The sequence below is a fragment of the Pithys albifrons genome, chromosome 11 (genome assembly GCF_047495875.1).
Source record: "Pithys albifrons albifrons isolate INPA30051 chromosome 11, PitAlb_v1, whole genome shotgun sequence".
NCBI classification, from domain to species: Eukaryota; Metazoa; Chordata; class Aves; order Passeriformes; family Thamnophilidae; genus Pithys; species Pithys albifrons.
In genome coordinates, this window is record NC_092468.1 from 17,152,785 (window position 1) to 17,168,610 (window position 15,826).

At 41.0% G+C, this 15,826-nt stretch overlaps 1 protein-coding gene across 5 annotated transcripts in view; it reads left to right on the forward strand.

The window, feature by feature from the left end:
- Positions 1 to 15,826, forward strand: part of DIS3L2 (DIS3 like 3'-5' exoribonuclease 2) — a 183,139-nt gene that overhangs the window by 26,853 nt on the left and 140,460 nt on the right. For all 5 annotated transcript variants that reach the window (XM_071566546.1, XM_071566545.1, XM_071566550.1 and 2 more), the window contains one exon: positions 1,348 to 1,449. In XM_071566546.1, the coding sequence (XP_071422647.1) occupies positions 1,348 to 1,449 (102 nt within the window). The remainder of the gene's footprint in view (positions 1 to 1,347; positions 1,450 to 15,826) is intronic.

Here is a 15,826-nt window from a genome sequence, read left to right on the forward strand (position 1 = left end):
CATGGCAGGGTTCTTTCTTTTATTGTTTTGGTATCTAAGCAGACTAAGATATTTATGTGATATTAGGGCTTCATGTTTTCAGGTTATAAAAGAAGTTTTTTTTGGAAACAGAGCATGCTGGTAGTTCTGATTGGATTTACTCACGCATATGAGACTCAGGAGTGTGTATCTGAGAAGTGACTAAAGTTGTTATTAAGGTCTGATCCTTGTGAGACAATGAAGTACTAGTCTAAAGAAACTCATCCTCATTTCTTGTAACTCAAAACTATGGAATGAAACCTCTCTTTAGAAAAACTATGTTGACTGCTCATTAATACTAAATGCTCACTGTTTGACATGTTCTGGTGGCACTGTAAGCAGACACATGGCATTTTTCTTATACTGAATTATGGGAAAGCAGAAATTAAAGCAGCAAGAGCACTGTCAATAATAATAAAAAAACACACACAAAACCCAAACCAAAACAAAAACCCCAAACAAACAAACAAACAAACAAAAAACAACAAAAAACCCCACCTGGCAATCCTTTAAAAACTAAAATCTTTGTGTTGATGTCTTCAGGAAACTTTATTCACCCCATGAAGAAAATCTTTCAAACGAAGTCTAGATTAATTGAATGCCAAACTTGTCTGGAGTGGATAATCTTAGAGCATGCAATTAGTAGAGGCTCTTGTGCAAGGATGTTAACCCAGACTATTCAGAGAAGGTGTCCCGACATGTCTGTTACAGTAGAAGATCTCCTGGCTTGCAGTTGGCATCTGTAGTCATTGTTATGTGGAATATCTTCTAACATTAGTTGTGCCAAATGCAGAATATATGGCGTTAACTCATTTGAAAAACAAGGCACTGCATCCCCACATCCTTCACAGTGTGTCCTGCTGATCCAGGAGCTGTGTGTCCCTGCTTTCCCCCTTAGCAGGAGAGCAGCAGGAGCTCTGCATGGAGACTGTCTTGTAAACATATTCTGAACACTGGCTTTGGGTGTTTTGGGTGCTTGAGGTGGGAAATTACTGTGTCAGAAGCTGTGACTGAAGAAAACACCCTACCCATTCCCAAGAGGAACTGAGCAGAGCTTGCAGACGACACATCTTGAGGGCTTGGCTCTGTCTTGGGTAAATAGTGTGTAACTACTGTACTGGCACATCCATACAAAGGATTTCTTTTATTTGCTGAAAGATATTTTATGTTGAAGGGCACATGGTGAATCCATTTCATTCCTGTGCACAACTGCAGGATGTTTGTCTCACCAGGGTGTGTGTCTTTTTTGATGGCAGTGTTTTAAACCTCATAACAACTGTAATTTAATATGTTTTGGTCTGGCACTTATTTTTCTTCCCCTTTGACTAGGACGGGACTCGCGATATCTTTATTGATGGAGTGGTTGCTCGCAACAGAGCCCTGAATGGTGACATCGTGGTGGTGAAACTGCTTTCCAGGGATCAATGGAAGGTCAGTTTGGTATATTTTTTCTGTGATTTGGGAGAAAGAGCTTATTACTATTTTTCATCACTTAACTTTTAGGGCTTGACACAGAGAAGAGACAATTTCCTACAGATCAGTTATTTGCAGTTTATGCTGCTGTGGATTAAAAGACTTTATCCATTAGAATATTTGGAAGAAGTGATACCTGAAGTGTTGAAACCTCACTCTTTACATGGAATGGCCTTCTTTATCACTATACGGAAGTCTGATGACAAGGCTGGTTCAAAGCTCAGTTGTCAAAGGTGACTTTTGGTATCTGTTATTTAGCTGTCTTCATGCTGTGGCTTTGGATAGCACTGTGTAGGTGTTCACAATTGCTCATGTATTTGACAAGTGTTGTTCACAAAGCTTTAGTAATGATTAACTCTCTCTAATTTGTGGGTCCTCAGTCCATGGGAAGCTTATTTTGTCACAGCTCCAGAATTTGTGGTAATGCACTTCTTGACATGAATGAAGCATGTGTGAAATGACTGGAGCAATGCAAATGTGGGACAATTGCTTTTCATGTCTGAGAATTTCACTAAGATCACTCTGGGTTTTTTCATTCACTGATCAAACCTAAAGTCCTTTCAAACATCTGGATAATTTTATCTTGTTTGCAGGTTTATCTTTTAACATTGCTATGCAAGGGAAGTTCTCACTCCTTTTCTCTGGGTGCTGGGAGGTGAAAGCTACAGTTAGCAATTTTAACATACGTTTTCAGACATAAGTGTGACAGAACTGCCACAAATTGTTTTTCAAACATGGTTTTTGAAATATTTTTGAGAGTTTGAAGACTACTGTATATATTTTCAACAAAAGTAATAGTAAAGGTGATTCCAGCAGGGTGGGGACTGGTCTGAACTGATCTGGCCTGGTGCTTTTTACCCAGTCCAACTACTTCTACTTGTCTTTGTTTGAAGTTACATGTTTTTAGGCTTGCAAATGCAAGATCTTCAGTCTGGTCGTTTGCTGAACCTTCCACCTACTCTGTTTAAATCTAATAACAATGGAAATGATGGTTTCAAACATAGTAGAACTTGTCTCTTCCTTTTAAGTATACCTAAAATGAATAAATTACCTGAGTATTTATTGGTTCATGTAAATCCAAAACTACCGTATACAAAAGGCAATCAAAAGTGGGCTCTAAGTATTACAGGTATATCCATATGCAAATACAAAAAAGAAATCTGGTGCTATGTAACCTCTGAGAACGAGTTTCGAGGGTCAAAGCAAAATTTCTTTGATAGCTGTTCAAGACTTCAAATAAGAGTTCACAAAAACTGTGTTGATGACTATATGTTTTGATCACCAAATCTATATAAATAAGTTATCTTTTGTGTTAAACCATTTTATTTAGTCAGAAAAATGGAATAGTTTGGATGCTTAGGTGCTTTGCCAGGACGTGCCAGCACAAGGGCTTTTTTTTAGGCTTGACAGAGATTGCCTGAGTTGGAAGCTTTGTCTGTAGTTTTCTATTTATATCTGTCTCTAAATAAAGATAACACCTCTCTTTCTTGTACCCTCATACCTTCATATGTTCAACAGTAATGATATTTTATGAATACAAGAGGAAGGGTTCCAAATGTTATCCCTGTCCTGGGAAAATGCTGGAATAAATAGAAGTTGAGAAGTGTTATCTGACTGCAAGGAGGCAATTCAGAAGACTTGAGTGTTTTGTAATATGATTATGATTCTTTTGTGGTGAATTTAACCTTGCCAAATGAAGTAGCTGGAACATGCCAGTCATGTTTTTCAGCCACACAGGTGCTGCCCTATGTAGTCTTCATTTTTTCTTTCTTACCATCAGCAACTCAATCAGCAATGACATCCCTTTTCCCCTGCTCCCTGAATCTCTTGCTATGTGCTCATGTTTGTATTAGTTCTTTGGGAAAGGTGCCACTAAGTTGCACTGAAAGATAACTGCATTCTGCCAAGAAATTCATACTGATTAATGATAAACTGTCGCAACCTATTTTAGGTTTTTCCATTTGTTTAGTCTCATGCTGCTGCAGAACTGCCACATAGATGTCTTAAAGGTTTTCTCCTTCCCACTGGGCCTTTGAAACAAGCTGAAGAGCTTCTGTTATTTCTTTGAAAAATGTAAATCAGACGTATGGTATAACTGATGCTCTCAAAGGAGACTTTACAGGCTCTGTACATACTGGTTTGTTAGGACTAAGATATGTGTGCTGATTGTGGTTCACTATTCCTAACACATTACTGGGCTCCACTGAAAGCTCAGCTGGGTTTTTTTGCTAGTATCAATAAATATATTTATCAGTATCTTGCACAAGATAAGGTAGTTGTTTCAGCAGCATGGTGACACTGTGCCTGCTGAGTTTTGAGCACCCTGGATGGTCTCTGGGTGCTCTGGGGAAAGATCTTCCCATTGCTAGTCCAGGTGGTTCCCATGATGGACCTTTGCCTGCAGTCACAGGGTAATGCTGCCTCCCTGCAATTGCAGGGCTTTCCTGGCACCTTGGTTCAATTTATGTGTAAATGGGAGGAAGAGGGAAAACCTGACACTGGTAACAAACTATCAATTTTGGATAGGGAAATCTGTGTCTTTGCGTGAATTGTTGAGAAAATTAGGAGCTGCCCTGTCCCCAGTGAGTCAATCACTGCAGGTGAGGTGCCTGTGAGGGAAAAACCCAGCAGCTGGAGAGCAGTTTCTTCAGGGATGTTCTGTGTTTCACTGAGCTTTTAATGATGATACCTTACACACAGGTACAAATGCCACAGTGAAATGTGAGGGGATGGTGAAATACTCTGGGTGTGTGGTTATACTTTATGTAATACTTTCTTGAGAGGGACAGCAATATTTTTTTCCTCTGGCCCTTCACTTCTTGGCTTAGTGGAGGGAAATTTATCAGGCTTGAATTTCTCAACATCGTGTCCTTCCCAATGTGTGCATCAATTGCTTGGATGAGCTACTGTGGTCCTCCCTGTGCTAATTCTGTCTGGTCTTAAAGCTGTTTGTTCATCTGTCCGCCGGGAGAGCTACGTGCTCTTCAGCCATCATCAGCTTGTCAGTTCATATTTCTGTGCTTACTATTAGTCCTGATCAAGAGCCAACAATTTCAGTGTGGCACCACCGACTTGAAGGAGAGATAATTTGTCCTTGGAATTTGCTATCTTGCTCTCCTGAAGAAGGTGGCCATCGGCTTCCTGCCAGGCCTTAGCGGTGTGCCTTGTGGTGACCACATTTGGAGGCTGTATTTCAGAAGTTCCTCTCCTGTCCTCTTGTGTTACATCTTGGGAATATTGAGGTGCTATGGTAACTTTCAAATATTTAGCTTTTGCAAAGTAAGGTATTTGACTTAGGCTGTTTTTCCAGGTACTTAACCTACTCTTAGTGAATGAAGTCAGAGTGTCGTTGCAGTTAGCTCTGCTGTCTCCTTACTTCAAGCTGTAGGGCATCCCTGAGTCTGTGCCTGTATCTTCTGGAAGAGCATCATGATGAAAGATAGCCACTGACAGGGGCTTTACCTCAGTCCTTGTCAATTATTCTGATAAAGAAGAAAAATGGTGCTTTATTTCTTGACTGATTTTCACTGCTTTATCTTCCTCCTGTGGGTTCTTATTGTATTTTATAGAGTTGTTCTTACATCAGTTTCAGAAGCTTCAATTATACAGGGGGATAATTACTGGAAGGCAAAAAAAATGTTGATATGATGATTACAGCAATATTTTGCAGGCTCATCACGGAGGGAAAGCAACCTGTCAGTAAAGAGGATAAACCTTAACCCATCTTTCCTCACAGTTGCTTTTTGCTCTTTTACCGCCTGCCTAATTGCCAGACAGAATTTGTTTAATTTCAGGTATCTGTTTTGGTTTTTCTTGCAAGATGTAATTTCTTTGGTGGAAGGAAATAGCATAATAAGTCATTTGATATCACTTGGGGCTTGGATTCCTGGCCCAATCCCTGGTGCTTTTAGAGTAGTAGTTTATAACGTGGAATGTTTTTCATGACAACCGTCTCATGCATTGCACGCTATGCCTGCAGTTCTAAGTCTTGGTCTGAAAATAGAACCTAGACAAGGACTTTGTGCTGCCCAAAGCTTCCTCAAAAGAATTTTGGGGTCTAACCCCATAATGCTTGCTACATTTTGCTGGAAAGGTCTCCAGTTCTGCATAAATATATTGTATATGTAGATAAAGACAGGTTAACCTGCCAGTTTCTCAGAAATGAGTGCAAATCAGTGTCTGCAAGTGGTCTCTGTTGTTGTTGTTGTTTTATGAATAATTTCCTTCTCAGCCTAAAGTGCTTCTTTGCACAGTTGCCAGTTTTTTTGAGCTTGTCAGAAGGTCTCTAAGGCCAAGGATGTAGAGCTGTTCATTTATGTACAGTGTGTGTTGCAGGATAATATGATAATGGGTCCAGCATTTTAGTCACAAGGTGTCCAAAAGTGATAGAAACAGTAATTCTTCACAGCTCATGAAAGCACATGTTCTGTTCAACACTGAGCTGTCAGATGCAATACAGTGCAGCAGGAGATCTTCGAGCCTCTTCTGAGCCACACATCAGAGATAAATATTTAAACACTTTCTGTACAGAAGACATAAAATGCAATCACTTTTCTCCCAGCTGTGACTGTTGTTGGCATAAGTACAAACAAATGCAGAGAAGGAACAATTTGGTTCAAGCAGTAATCCCAAATATCACCGTGTATAGTTTGAACAGAGCTACATATTCTGGCAAGTCCCTGCCTCCAACTGTTGGTGAAACCCTATGAAGCATTAGTTGTCCAGAGGGGATGCTAGCTTTGGATTTGCCCTGCTGAACAATAATTCATTTCAACCAAATTCTTCTGAGAGTCAGTTTCTTCTTAAAATCTCGCAGCTAATATAAGGATAACAGTAACTCAGGAGGAGATGGGGTTCTTAGAGGGTTATCACAGCAATACTGTTGGAGTCCAACAATCAGGAATGTTGTTTGGAAACATTACATTCATAATAATAAAAAAAAGTTCTGGAGAAATCATTATTGAAATAGTAAGTGTTCTGGCATGCTGAAAACGTTCAAGTGTAATTCATGATATTCAGGAGTAAAGTGGGAAGCCCAAGAAGCCAGCTAGGAAGATGTCCAGAAAAGCAGGGCTTTAGCAGGTCTGAAAGGTTGATGGATGCTGTAGGGAGGAAGGGTGGGTGTTTTGGTTTCTTACTTGTTTTGCTGTCAGCTTTGCAGTGAGGGCTGTAAGTTGATGGTCACACACATGTGCATGCACAGCCCTCCTCATCTTGGCAAATCCCCAAACCACAAATCAGTGGAATCTGGAAAAGCTTCATTACATGCTTCCTTTCTAATTGTGCCATTCTTTGTGGCCACATGTTGTTCCACACTGCTGGGCCTGATGGGCATTCTCTATGAGCTGGCATGGCTTTTTCCAGGCTTTGCTTAGCTCCAATCCGACTGGATGTGGAGTAGCAGTGCAGTAAATTGATAGCAAAAAAGCTGAGAAAATGGGGAATTTTGCTTGCGGAGACACGTGACGTTACATTTTCTCTTCTTGCAGATGTCATTTATCACATTTTGTTAATCAAATATCACTTGAAGTGAATGAACTGATATCTTAACACAATGATTTTTAATAACAAGCCCTGGCATGCTTTTTATGGTGTATAATGATATAATTACTGTAATGATCTGGGTTGTGTGAGATTGCCATGACCCAGTGCTGCGTTCAGCTCTTGGCTCCCCATGCGTGTGTAAAACAAGGAGGCAAAAATACCTGATTTTTGGATGTTGCAAGCAACCATACCTTCCTGAGAAGGGCCTTTCCTGTCAATACCTGCCTCTGTCTCTGGGATGGTAAAGCCAAAACCAGGATTCCAAGTAATAAAATCACAACAAAAGTACAGTACAGAGTTTTTGAACAATCTGTTGTCCTTTTTATTTTCCTCTAGCTGTGCTAGGTTAGAGTGATATTAAAAGGCAAATTGTTTAGTTAGGTAGGAAGGCAAACTTTTTTTATTGAGGGCTTGCATCCTGTCCCACTAGTGCAGAGTCCTTTTGGAGCTGTGGTTTGGCTGCACAGACATAGAATAAGATAAAAACATTACTCTTGGGGCAACAATCAAGCATTAAATAATCATTCATTACACATTGTCAGTTATTATATCCCCAGTGTAATAAAGGCAGATAAGCCCCTTGTGATGGGGGAGATTTCAGGTTGTGTGAGATACCACTGAATTTCAGTGTGTGTTGCTGAAAGGGCTTCATCTTGCACAGAAGGAAGTGCTCTTGGGGCATCTGATCTTACTTTCAAAAAGCAGTCAAGACAACATTTAATACCTGATCTCTGCTCCTGCTCACTTCTTTTTTCTTGGTCTTATAACTATAATCTAGTACAGCAAATTGTATCCTTTAACAACTAACCTTTCTTCAAGTGATTGTTTTAAACTCTGTTCTTCCAAGTCTTCTGTAAATATGCACACATCACAGTAGATTATTCTTAATCCAATCTCTTATATAACCACTATCATTTTGGGTTGTTCTTGGTTCCTGTGGAATTAGTGTTTCTTAGAACTGTTTGTTTTTTGCCAGTTTGGAGACTTATTTGGTGATATCACATGAGTATTTGGAGCCTACACCTTATAAAAGTCAGGATACCTGTTGTTGTGATGGGATTGGTTTTTGGAACGTCACGCACATTAAACTCACTTAACTTTTTATAAATGTTTCCTTGAAAGACTGTCCAGATTTTCTGTAGTCTGGGTTTCTTTCAGATCTGCATAATTAGGAATAAGTTTAAATAACGTGCACTGATGATAAATGTCCAGACTGGCCTAAACTTTGTACAGTGAATGTCATACTCTGTTTTTTTCAGGAGACTGTACCCCTAATTTACCTTGAGAGCTGGTGAAATGAAGAGCTACTATGACACTAAAAACCTGTTAATCTTTAAGTCCCTGGGTGAGCTGGTTTGGGCCATATCCTCAGTTCTGAAGAAAAGGAAAAGTGCTACATGTCTATTTGCATGTTTGTTCTTGTTATTGGCTGGCAGAGAAACAGCAATCGCAGCACTATTTACATGTGGTCAGACCTACTGAGGCTGGCACATTAACTCTTCTCCCTTATTTCCTTAACTCATGTTTATTTTTCTTAGAGCCATAAATCAGAGGGACAAGGAATGTAAAATAGAGGTAATTTATGTAAATGAAGAATTGCAGCAGCTGCAGGAGTGACAGGGACTTTTCTACAACAGGTTCTTTAGGGCAAGATGTGGGACCTTATTCAGAACCACGTGGTTCTTGGAGATAAGAAGGATGTTTGTCATCACGATTGGGATGCATTAAATTTGTTGTTAGCACAGTGTAATTTGTAGCTATCTAAGGTAAAGGTGTCTGAAGTCTAATAGTTGTGTTCTGAGTCCACATGCTGCTGCTTCAGAGAGCTGGGAAGGTTGTGCCTTCTCCCAAATACTGTTCCTCTGTGTTCTTTCAGATGAGGGCAAGTGTAGCCAGGTTGAGGAGACCTTCTGGCCTCCCACTCCCTCATGTGATGTTATTTGCTCCTCAGATTTCTGCAGCTTATGTCCTGACTGCTGTGCCTGTCACAAGAACTGGGCATGAGTCTGGTCTTGGTGCACTGTCGCGCAGTGCAAGGTGGCCAGTGATTTATCTGCATCAATAGCAGTTTTCATAGCACTGCTAATGCGGGAAGTCTTACTTGCTGCCACTTGGTATTATCTTTCACTTAATTAATGTACAAATCAATGCCCTGGAACCTGTAGCTCTGTCAGTGTCTATTTCTGCAGCATCTTGAAGAATTGCAACTGATACTTTCAATCAAGTATCTTATTTAAGAGCTGCTGCTCAGAGCACTGAAAGATAAATTAGAATTCCTCTTGATTATCTTTTCTCGCAAATTCCTCACTGCAGTTGTGGACATGACATCATTTCTCAGCACGTGCTCACTGATAAGACAACTGGTGTGGGTTTTTGAAGGTCCCAAATTCTATCTTCACTTTGCAGTTTTTATCCCAGCTTTAATTACCTGGGGGCTTTTTAAAAACTGTTGGTAACAACTCTAGGAAAATACTGCAGGACAGAGAGCTGATCTACTAACTCTGCTGAAGAAAGCAAAGTTTTCTTATTTTCTCACTATTTCTGTTGGTTTATTTTTGTTTTCTGTGTTCTGTCATATCAGACAATATTTGTTTCATGAAAGTAGGTCTGTCTGTTGCTTAGGAGTTTTGTAGGTTTCTTGTATGCTATTGACTCATCCATCTTCAGCTGTGTCACCTCCTGGGGTTGAAGCATTTCTTTGTTTTTAGCTTTGTCTAAATTGTTTTGAAACAGAGAGCAGTGCCAAAATACATACTTTTAATTGAGCAGCTTTGGAAGTGTGAAAATGAAGACTTGGCGTGATCTAATTAGCGCTTGTGTATTTTAGTTGCAAGAAGTGACTGGCAAAGAATTCCCCAGACACCTTCTCTGTTCTGTCTGAGAAAAGTCCTGCAAAAGGTTGTATATCCTGCTTAGTTCTTGTTGGTGCTTGGAAGTCCTGACTGTAATGCTGTCGCTAATTAGCTGACTGCCAGGACATCCTTCTCTTCTCCTTGCCTTTGGCTAGTTTGTTGGAATGAACATTGGCTTCCTTTGCTGGCAAGCTCTATAGAAATTGGCATCTCCTTTCTTGTAGTTTCTTTAAATCCCTCATGGCACCATGTTTGCCAGGTTGGTGCTGTCTGGGGAAAGTCCAGAGGAGCTGTGTGAAGTGGGAGGGTTATCACAGCAACTTCTCTTTCTCCCTGACCTAATGACTGCTCAGGGTGTGGGGAGGTCTGGTAAAAGCCTTAAGGGCAGTAGGTAGGTAACTCACTTCTATGCCCTACTTGAATTTTTTTTTCCAGTAAAGTGAATGTCCTCCATGTCTTATCACTCCTTTTGATGTCAGATTGCCTGAGGGTTTTTTTCCTTCTGTGCAGATCAGGTCTGCAACTGTAGCCCCTCTCAGTAACTACAACTGCTGTGATGGTCTGGCTTAGGTTTAAATTTGTAGTTTGTCTTCTTTCAGTGTGAGGATGAGAGCTGGTCCAGTGACAAGCATTCTCCCTGAATGGTCTCATCCATGACAAATCCAGGCAGAGCCTGGTTGTGTCTGACAATCCTGTGGGACCCATGCCCTGCACAGCCTGACTGCCTTGGGAACAGGTTGCTGCCCATTTGAACTGAGTCTCTGTAATCGAGTGCCCTCCCCTGACCTTTAGGCTGCTACCCTTGGCAGAGCAGCCCTGCAATGCAGAGCTGTGCAGTGCCTTTCCCATCAGCCTTCCCTGCAGCTGTCCCTTAAATGTACAACTGGTTTGCTGGTGTTAGAGAGGCAGCATATGACATGACCTCCTGGCTAATTTCTTGCAGTATCTCCATATTAGAGCAGCATCCAGAGGGAAAGTACCAGCGATCCTTTCTGGCGCCTGTGCCCAGCTGTGTCACCTGGCTGGGCACAGAGGTGTCACCTCCTGTACTGAAGAGCTGGGTGAGGATAAATGGCTGCTCTGACTCTAGTTTATTTATCCAGCTGAGCAGGGGAGCTGATGCCATGAGTGAGTGCTGCATTGGCAAGACATCTGGTGCCTGAGCTCCTCTTCTGGTCTGTGTTGTACCATGTGGACGTACCCAAGGTTAATGCATGGCCATTAGTTTAATCTGGTTTAATTTCATAGCTGTATATCTGAGCAGTGTTTTGTCCAGCATGGCATTCATTTATCTATTCTTCCTGTTCCCCTCCTCAGTATTCCCAAAGCTTTCTCTGTAACAGTTTATTCTTTTTCTTCTTTGCACAGTTGTTGAACTATGGATGTAATATGTTTATCAGCTCAGATTCATGTCTTGGAAACTTAATTTACCTTTTTATGTAAGGCTTTATCACTAATGCATGGTAACATTTCCTGGCAGGATATGCATTGTTAAAATTCGTTTGTAGGAAAAAAAAAGCCTAGAAGCGGATGACTCCCTTTCTGTAAGGTTCAGAAGTTTTTAAAGTGAAAAAGGAAAATGTTCTTCATTGTACCTGACATCAGTCTCACGATCCTGCTTTCCCATGGGTTGACTCCTATCAGTGCTCAGATATAATGGAGCCCAAAGACTAGGTGTGGTGGCAGCTGTGGCTGTCAAATAAAGGAAAAGCTGGGAGGGGAAGGCTGGCCTTGTCAGGGCAGTGTCTCCAGCCACACAGTAATTTCCTTTGAGCTGACTGAGACCTTGGGCAGACGTTTTGCTAACAGAGTTACTACCACCTGTCAAACTTGATTTTTTATTTTTCCCGCCATTGTCTTTTTGTCACTGAAGGAGTCGGCATTATCCAGTGGTCAGCTGTCCAGCTGTCTGCCCTTTGTACCAGCAAAGCTACTTAAGCAAGTTAACAATGCTGTTTTTTTTGGAGATGAGTGGCACATCACTGCAGCAGCCAACTTCAGTGACATGGGAATGGTCCTGGGGCATGAGGTTTGTCTTTGAGCAATTAGTTGCTATGATCACAAATAAACAGGGAGATTGTGCTTCAGAGTTCCAGTTCCCAAGCACTGATTTCTCTTAAGTACTTCATGAAAGAAAGTAAAAATAATTAAAAAATGATCTGCAGTTAAAATAATCTCCTCTAACAATGTCTAATGTGTTCTGAGGACCAGTGCTTGAGGGAAGGGTGTTGAACAAAATGACAGACAACAAAATATACACAACTCTGCAGGGTTTTGTGGTATTGGGAAACAGAGCTCCCAGCACTGGCACATCAACCCCTGATTAAACACCGTGGTTTCGCCAGCTCAGAATCAATGACTTTAGAAAGCTCTAAGTGTTTGTCAAATACTCTTCCTTCGGATATTTGACATCCGGATCCTTTTGTCTTCATCAACGTGCCTCAACACCTCTGCTGCTCAGCGGGCTGGGTGTGCTCCCTCCTGCCCCTCCTCCTGCCCCAGTGCCATGCCCTGCGCTGTGCCTCAGCCTTAAATTCTTACACTAAAGTAGCTGGTTGCACTGGTTCATCCGTGTTGCTTGGGTAAGTGAGGGAGCGGGATGAGAGAAAATACTTGCCTCTAATGAGCAGGTCTGTGCCCTTCTGCCTGTTAAAAAAAATCTCTTCCCTTTGCCGAAGTGAGGAGGGTGTAGTGTGTATGGTTCCTATGTCCTGGCCAGCAAGAAACCCCGGGAAAGGCTCTTTGTTTAAACTCCATTGACCATTTCTAGTGTAAAGTGTTTATCCAGCTGACTCCATGACTGGATGTACTGTACATGATAGGATTATGTTACTAAAAAAAGTAATGAAAAACGTCAACATTACATTTTAAATTTGCCACAGGTGCTGCTTTATTAGTTGCTGCCACCTTTTAAAATTGTTCAAGTCTGTTTTTCAGAGTTAGTGAGAACAGCATTGGAATAAATGTATTCTTGTTGTATCCCCTCCGCTCTGAAATGAAAAGTAATGTGGGTTTAGCAAAATCTCTGCTCTTCCCCAAGATATGCCAGGGGAAACTTGCTTTACGTCTTTACCAGGTGTACATAACCTTTTCTTAACAGTAAAAATATACCCTCCCAAACATTAATTTTCTTTAATCCATGGTTGTGAAAAAATTTTATGCAAAAACTGCCAGATTTTTCCAGCACAGTTGTCCTGGTAGTCTCACTGTGCAGAAGTAAATACAAAATAAATGAGTGATCTGAGAACAGAGAATCCCAGTTCATGTGTCATTGATAGATGAAAGTGAATACAAAGAGACAGAGATGTTTTTTTTAAATTTTCACTGAAGAAGGTTGACATCATGCCTTAATGCATATCACATCAGGGGATATTTATGCCTGTGTAAATACCGTACTTAAAGCTGAGGTTAATCAACCTTTCTGTGTTACAAGGTTACTGAACTGAGTACAGGTTGACAGTAAAACTTGTTTGGGGCAGAAAACTAATGTAAGAAATTTGTTTTGAAGGCAGTGTTTTTTGGACAAAATTCGGTAAGTCTGTTCAGGGATTCTTCTCAAATTACAGTGGAATGCTGAGTGCTGAAATGGTTTCATTTCATCGTGTTGTACCTGTGGAAGGACTTACCTGAAGAATTTTCTCTTACGATGGAACTTTCCAGTTGATGACTCCAGGATGAAATTTTGACAGATGTGTTTCCACTTGGCTGTGAGGGGAGTGAAAATGGGAAGTACTCAAGAGTCTTTAGGATGTGTTTAAACTTCTGGAGGTTGCCTTGGAAAAGGTAATATTTATGAGAAATGAAGACCTTTAGGACCCAGTAAATCATACAAAAGTACATGTGGCAATTTTGGTATGATAGATGAGCGTGTTAGGTCAGTGATGGGGAAACTTCAGCCTGAGCAGTTGTTTGCATGTTAGATGGGAATGAGCCACTCCCTGTGCAGGTCAAGAGTATGTTGGTATTTGTGTGGCAATTTTTGACGGTTCAACAAAACAAGAGTGGTTTAAATTCCCAGGTAATTCATAATTACATGAGCTGTAGCTTACAAGGTTTCGAGCTAATACACTGGAGGAACTTACACTACTAAAAAGTTCAGTGTTTTATCATTAAAGAAAACAAACTACTTTTTGTATTGGGAGGGCTGTAGCAAGCTTGTTTCACAGTGGCTCTGTTGCAATATCCATATGTTTTATATGACTTGCTGCGAAATATTTTTACAGGTGAGAACAGTGTCTGAGACTGATTTGTTTATTAATTTACTTTGACCTCTAAATTCAAACCCCCACAGCAACTTTCTGTTTTTCTTTCAGATCAAGTCTCAGTGCTCTTAGGGCTCGCTGATCCTGGCTCATTGTTGTGTACTATTGGCAGTTTTGAAGCTATTAATTGTGTGAGTCGCATCTTTCAATGATGAATTCATGGCTTTCTTCAGTGTCATTTGAAGTGTAATTTTGTGGGAGCAGCTTATAAAGTCGTGATGAGAGGATAAAATAAGAGGCATACAGTTGAATGGTGTGAGTGTGAAACTGGTTTTCATCCAGTTTTTTAAGTACTTCCTTTATTTTTAACAAGCCTAGACTAAGTTTGATAAATTGGGGGTGTATGAACTGTGTCAGGCAAATAAAGAAATACTCTTTTAAGAAATTATGAAAACAATTTATATTGTTGAGCTCAGGTAGAGCATTTTAATTGTACTCCTAAGACTGTGCAAAGTGCAGTAAAATAACTTCTGGGAGGTTTTAAGGCAACTTTACAGTGTGGTCAAATTAGAAGGAAAATTATTAGTTAAGAACTGAGAACTTGCTTAGTTTTATTTTGGTGGAGTCCTGTTGGTGTTTTAGAAGGAAGCAGGTTTGGTTGGATCATGTGCTTGGTGTGAAGTTTGCATTGCAGATCCCTTTGTTCTGCAGAAGCCTCTCTGGGGTGGTGTGAATGTGCTCCTTAAGGAAAGCATTCCTGTGGTGGAGGTGACTGGCCTGTCTGCTCATGGCTGGCAGCACAGGTGCGTTGTCCTTAGAGCGGGAACTGGTCCGTCCCTGGAGCTGGAAGACATCGTGTGAACTGGTAGGACATTGATAACCTTTTGTGTGTTTAACAAGACAAATCCTTCCGTTCAATTGTTTTACTGTGAGCAGGCGCTTATCACCGGATGATTCTGTATACCTTGTATCCCTCTTGATTTGCTTTGGATCAGGGACTGTAAATGCCAGTGTGTGCAGGTGGGTGTTGCAGGGATGGAGCAAGTATTCCCTAGCTTGTTAGAATTGCTTAAGCAAGAATTGCAGTTACTCCCAAGGCCTAAAGTGCAATGTCCTGGTGTCATTTGGCTTCTCCCAGAGCTGTGTAATTGCAGCACTAGGGGTTATAAAGTTCTTTATTCTATGATCTGTGGGTGTGGATGGGTACACTGAGGTGGGGAGAGTGTGTGCACACTTCAGCTCTTCACATGGTCCATCTCTACCCCTGTGTGACCCCCTTCATTTGCTTTCTCTGCACATCCTCCATCCCTCAGCATCAGGGCCCAGTGTAGCCAAACTGTGGAGGTGGAAGTGGCGATTTTGGTCCCAAATGGAGGAGTGGGATTACAATTTGGATCCTCTGTACCTGAGGACAAACTGCTGTGTGAAGTGGTTTCTTATTCTGATAATGGTGTTATGGCACAGTCATTGCAGGGTTCATGACAAACAGCAAATTAGCTTGAAGGCTCAACAGATATTTCAAAACAAGGCAGGGTATTTAAGGAGGTTTTAAGAAACAAGGAAGTAGAGGACTTAATGCTTTACTTCAGAGGGCATTAACTTGCTTTTCACAAGTCCTTCTTCTTGAGACAATGTCGATGCTTTGGGTACTGATAGTCTTCCTTGTGGTAACTTCCATTGATGGGTAGAATGGCAGCAGGCAAGTGGGAGGTTTGCCATGTCAAAGCCAACAAATAC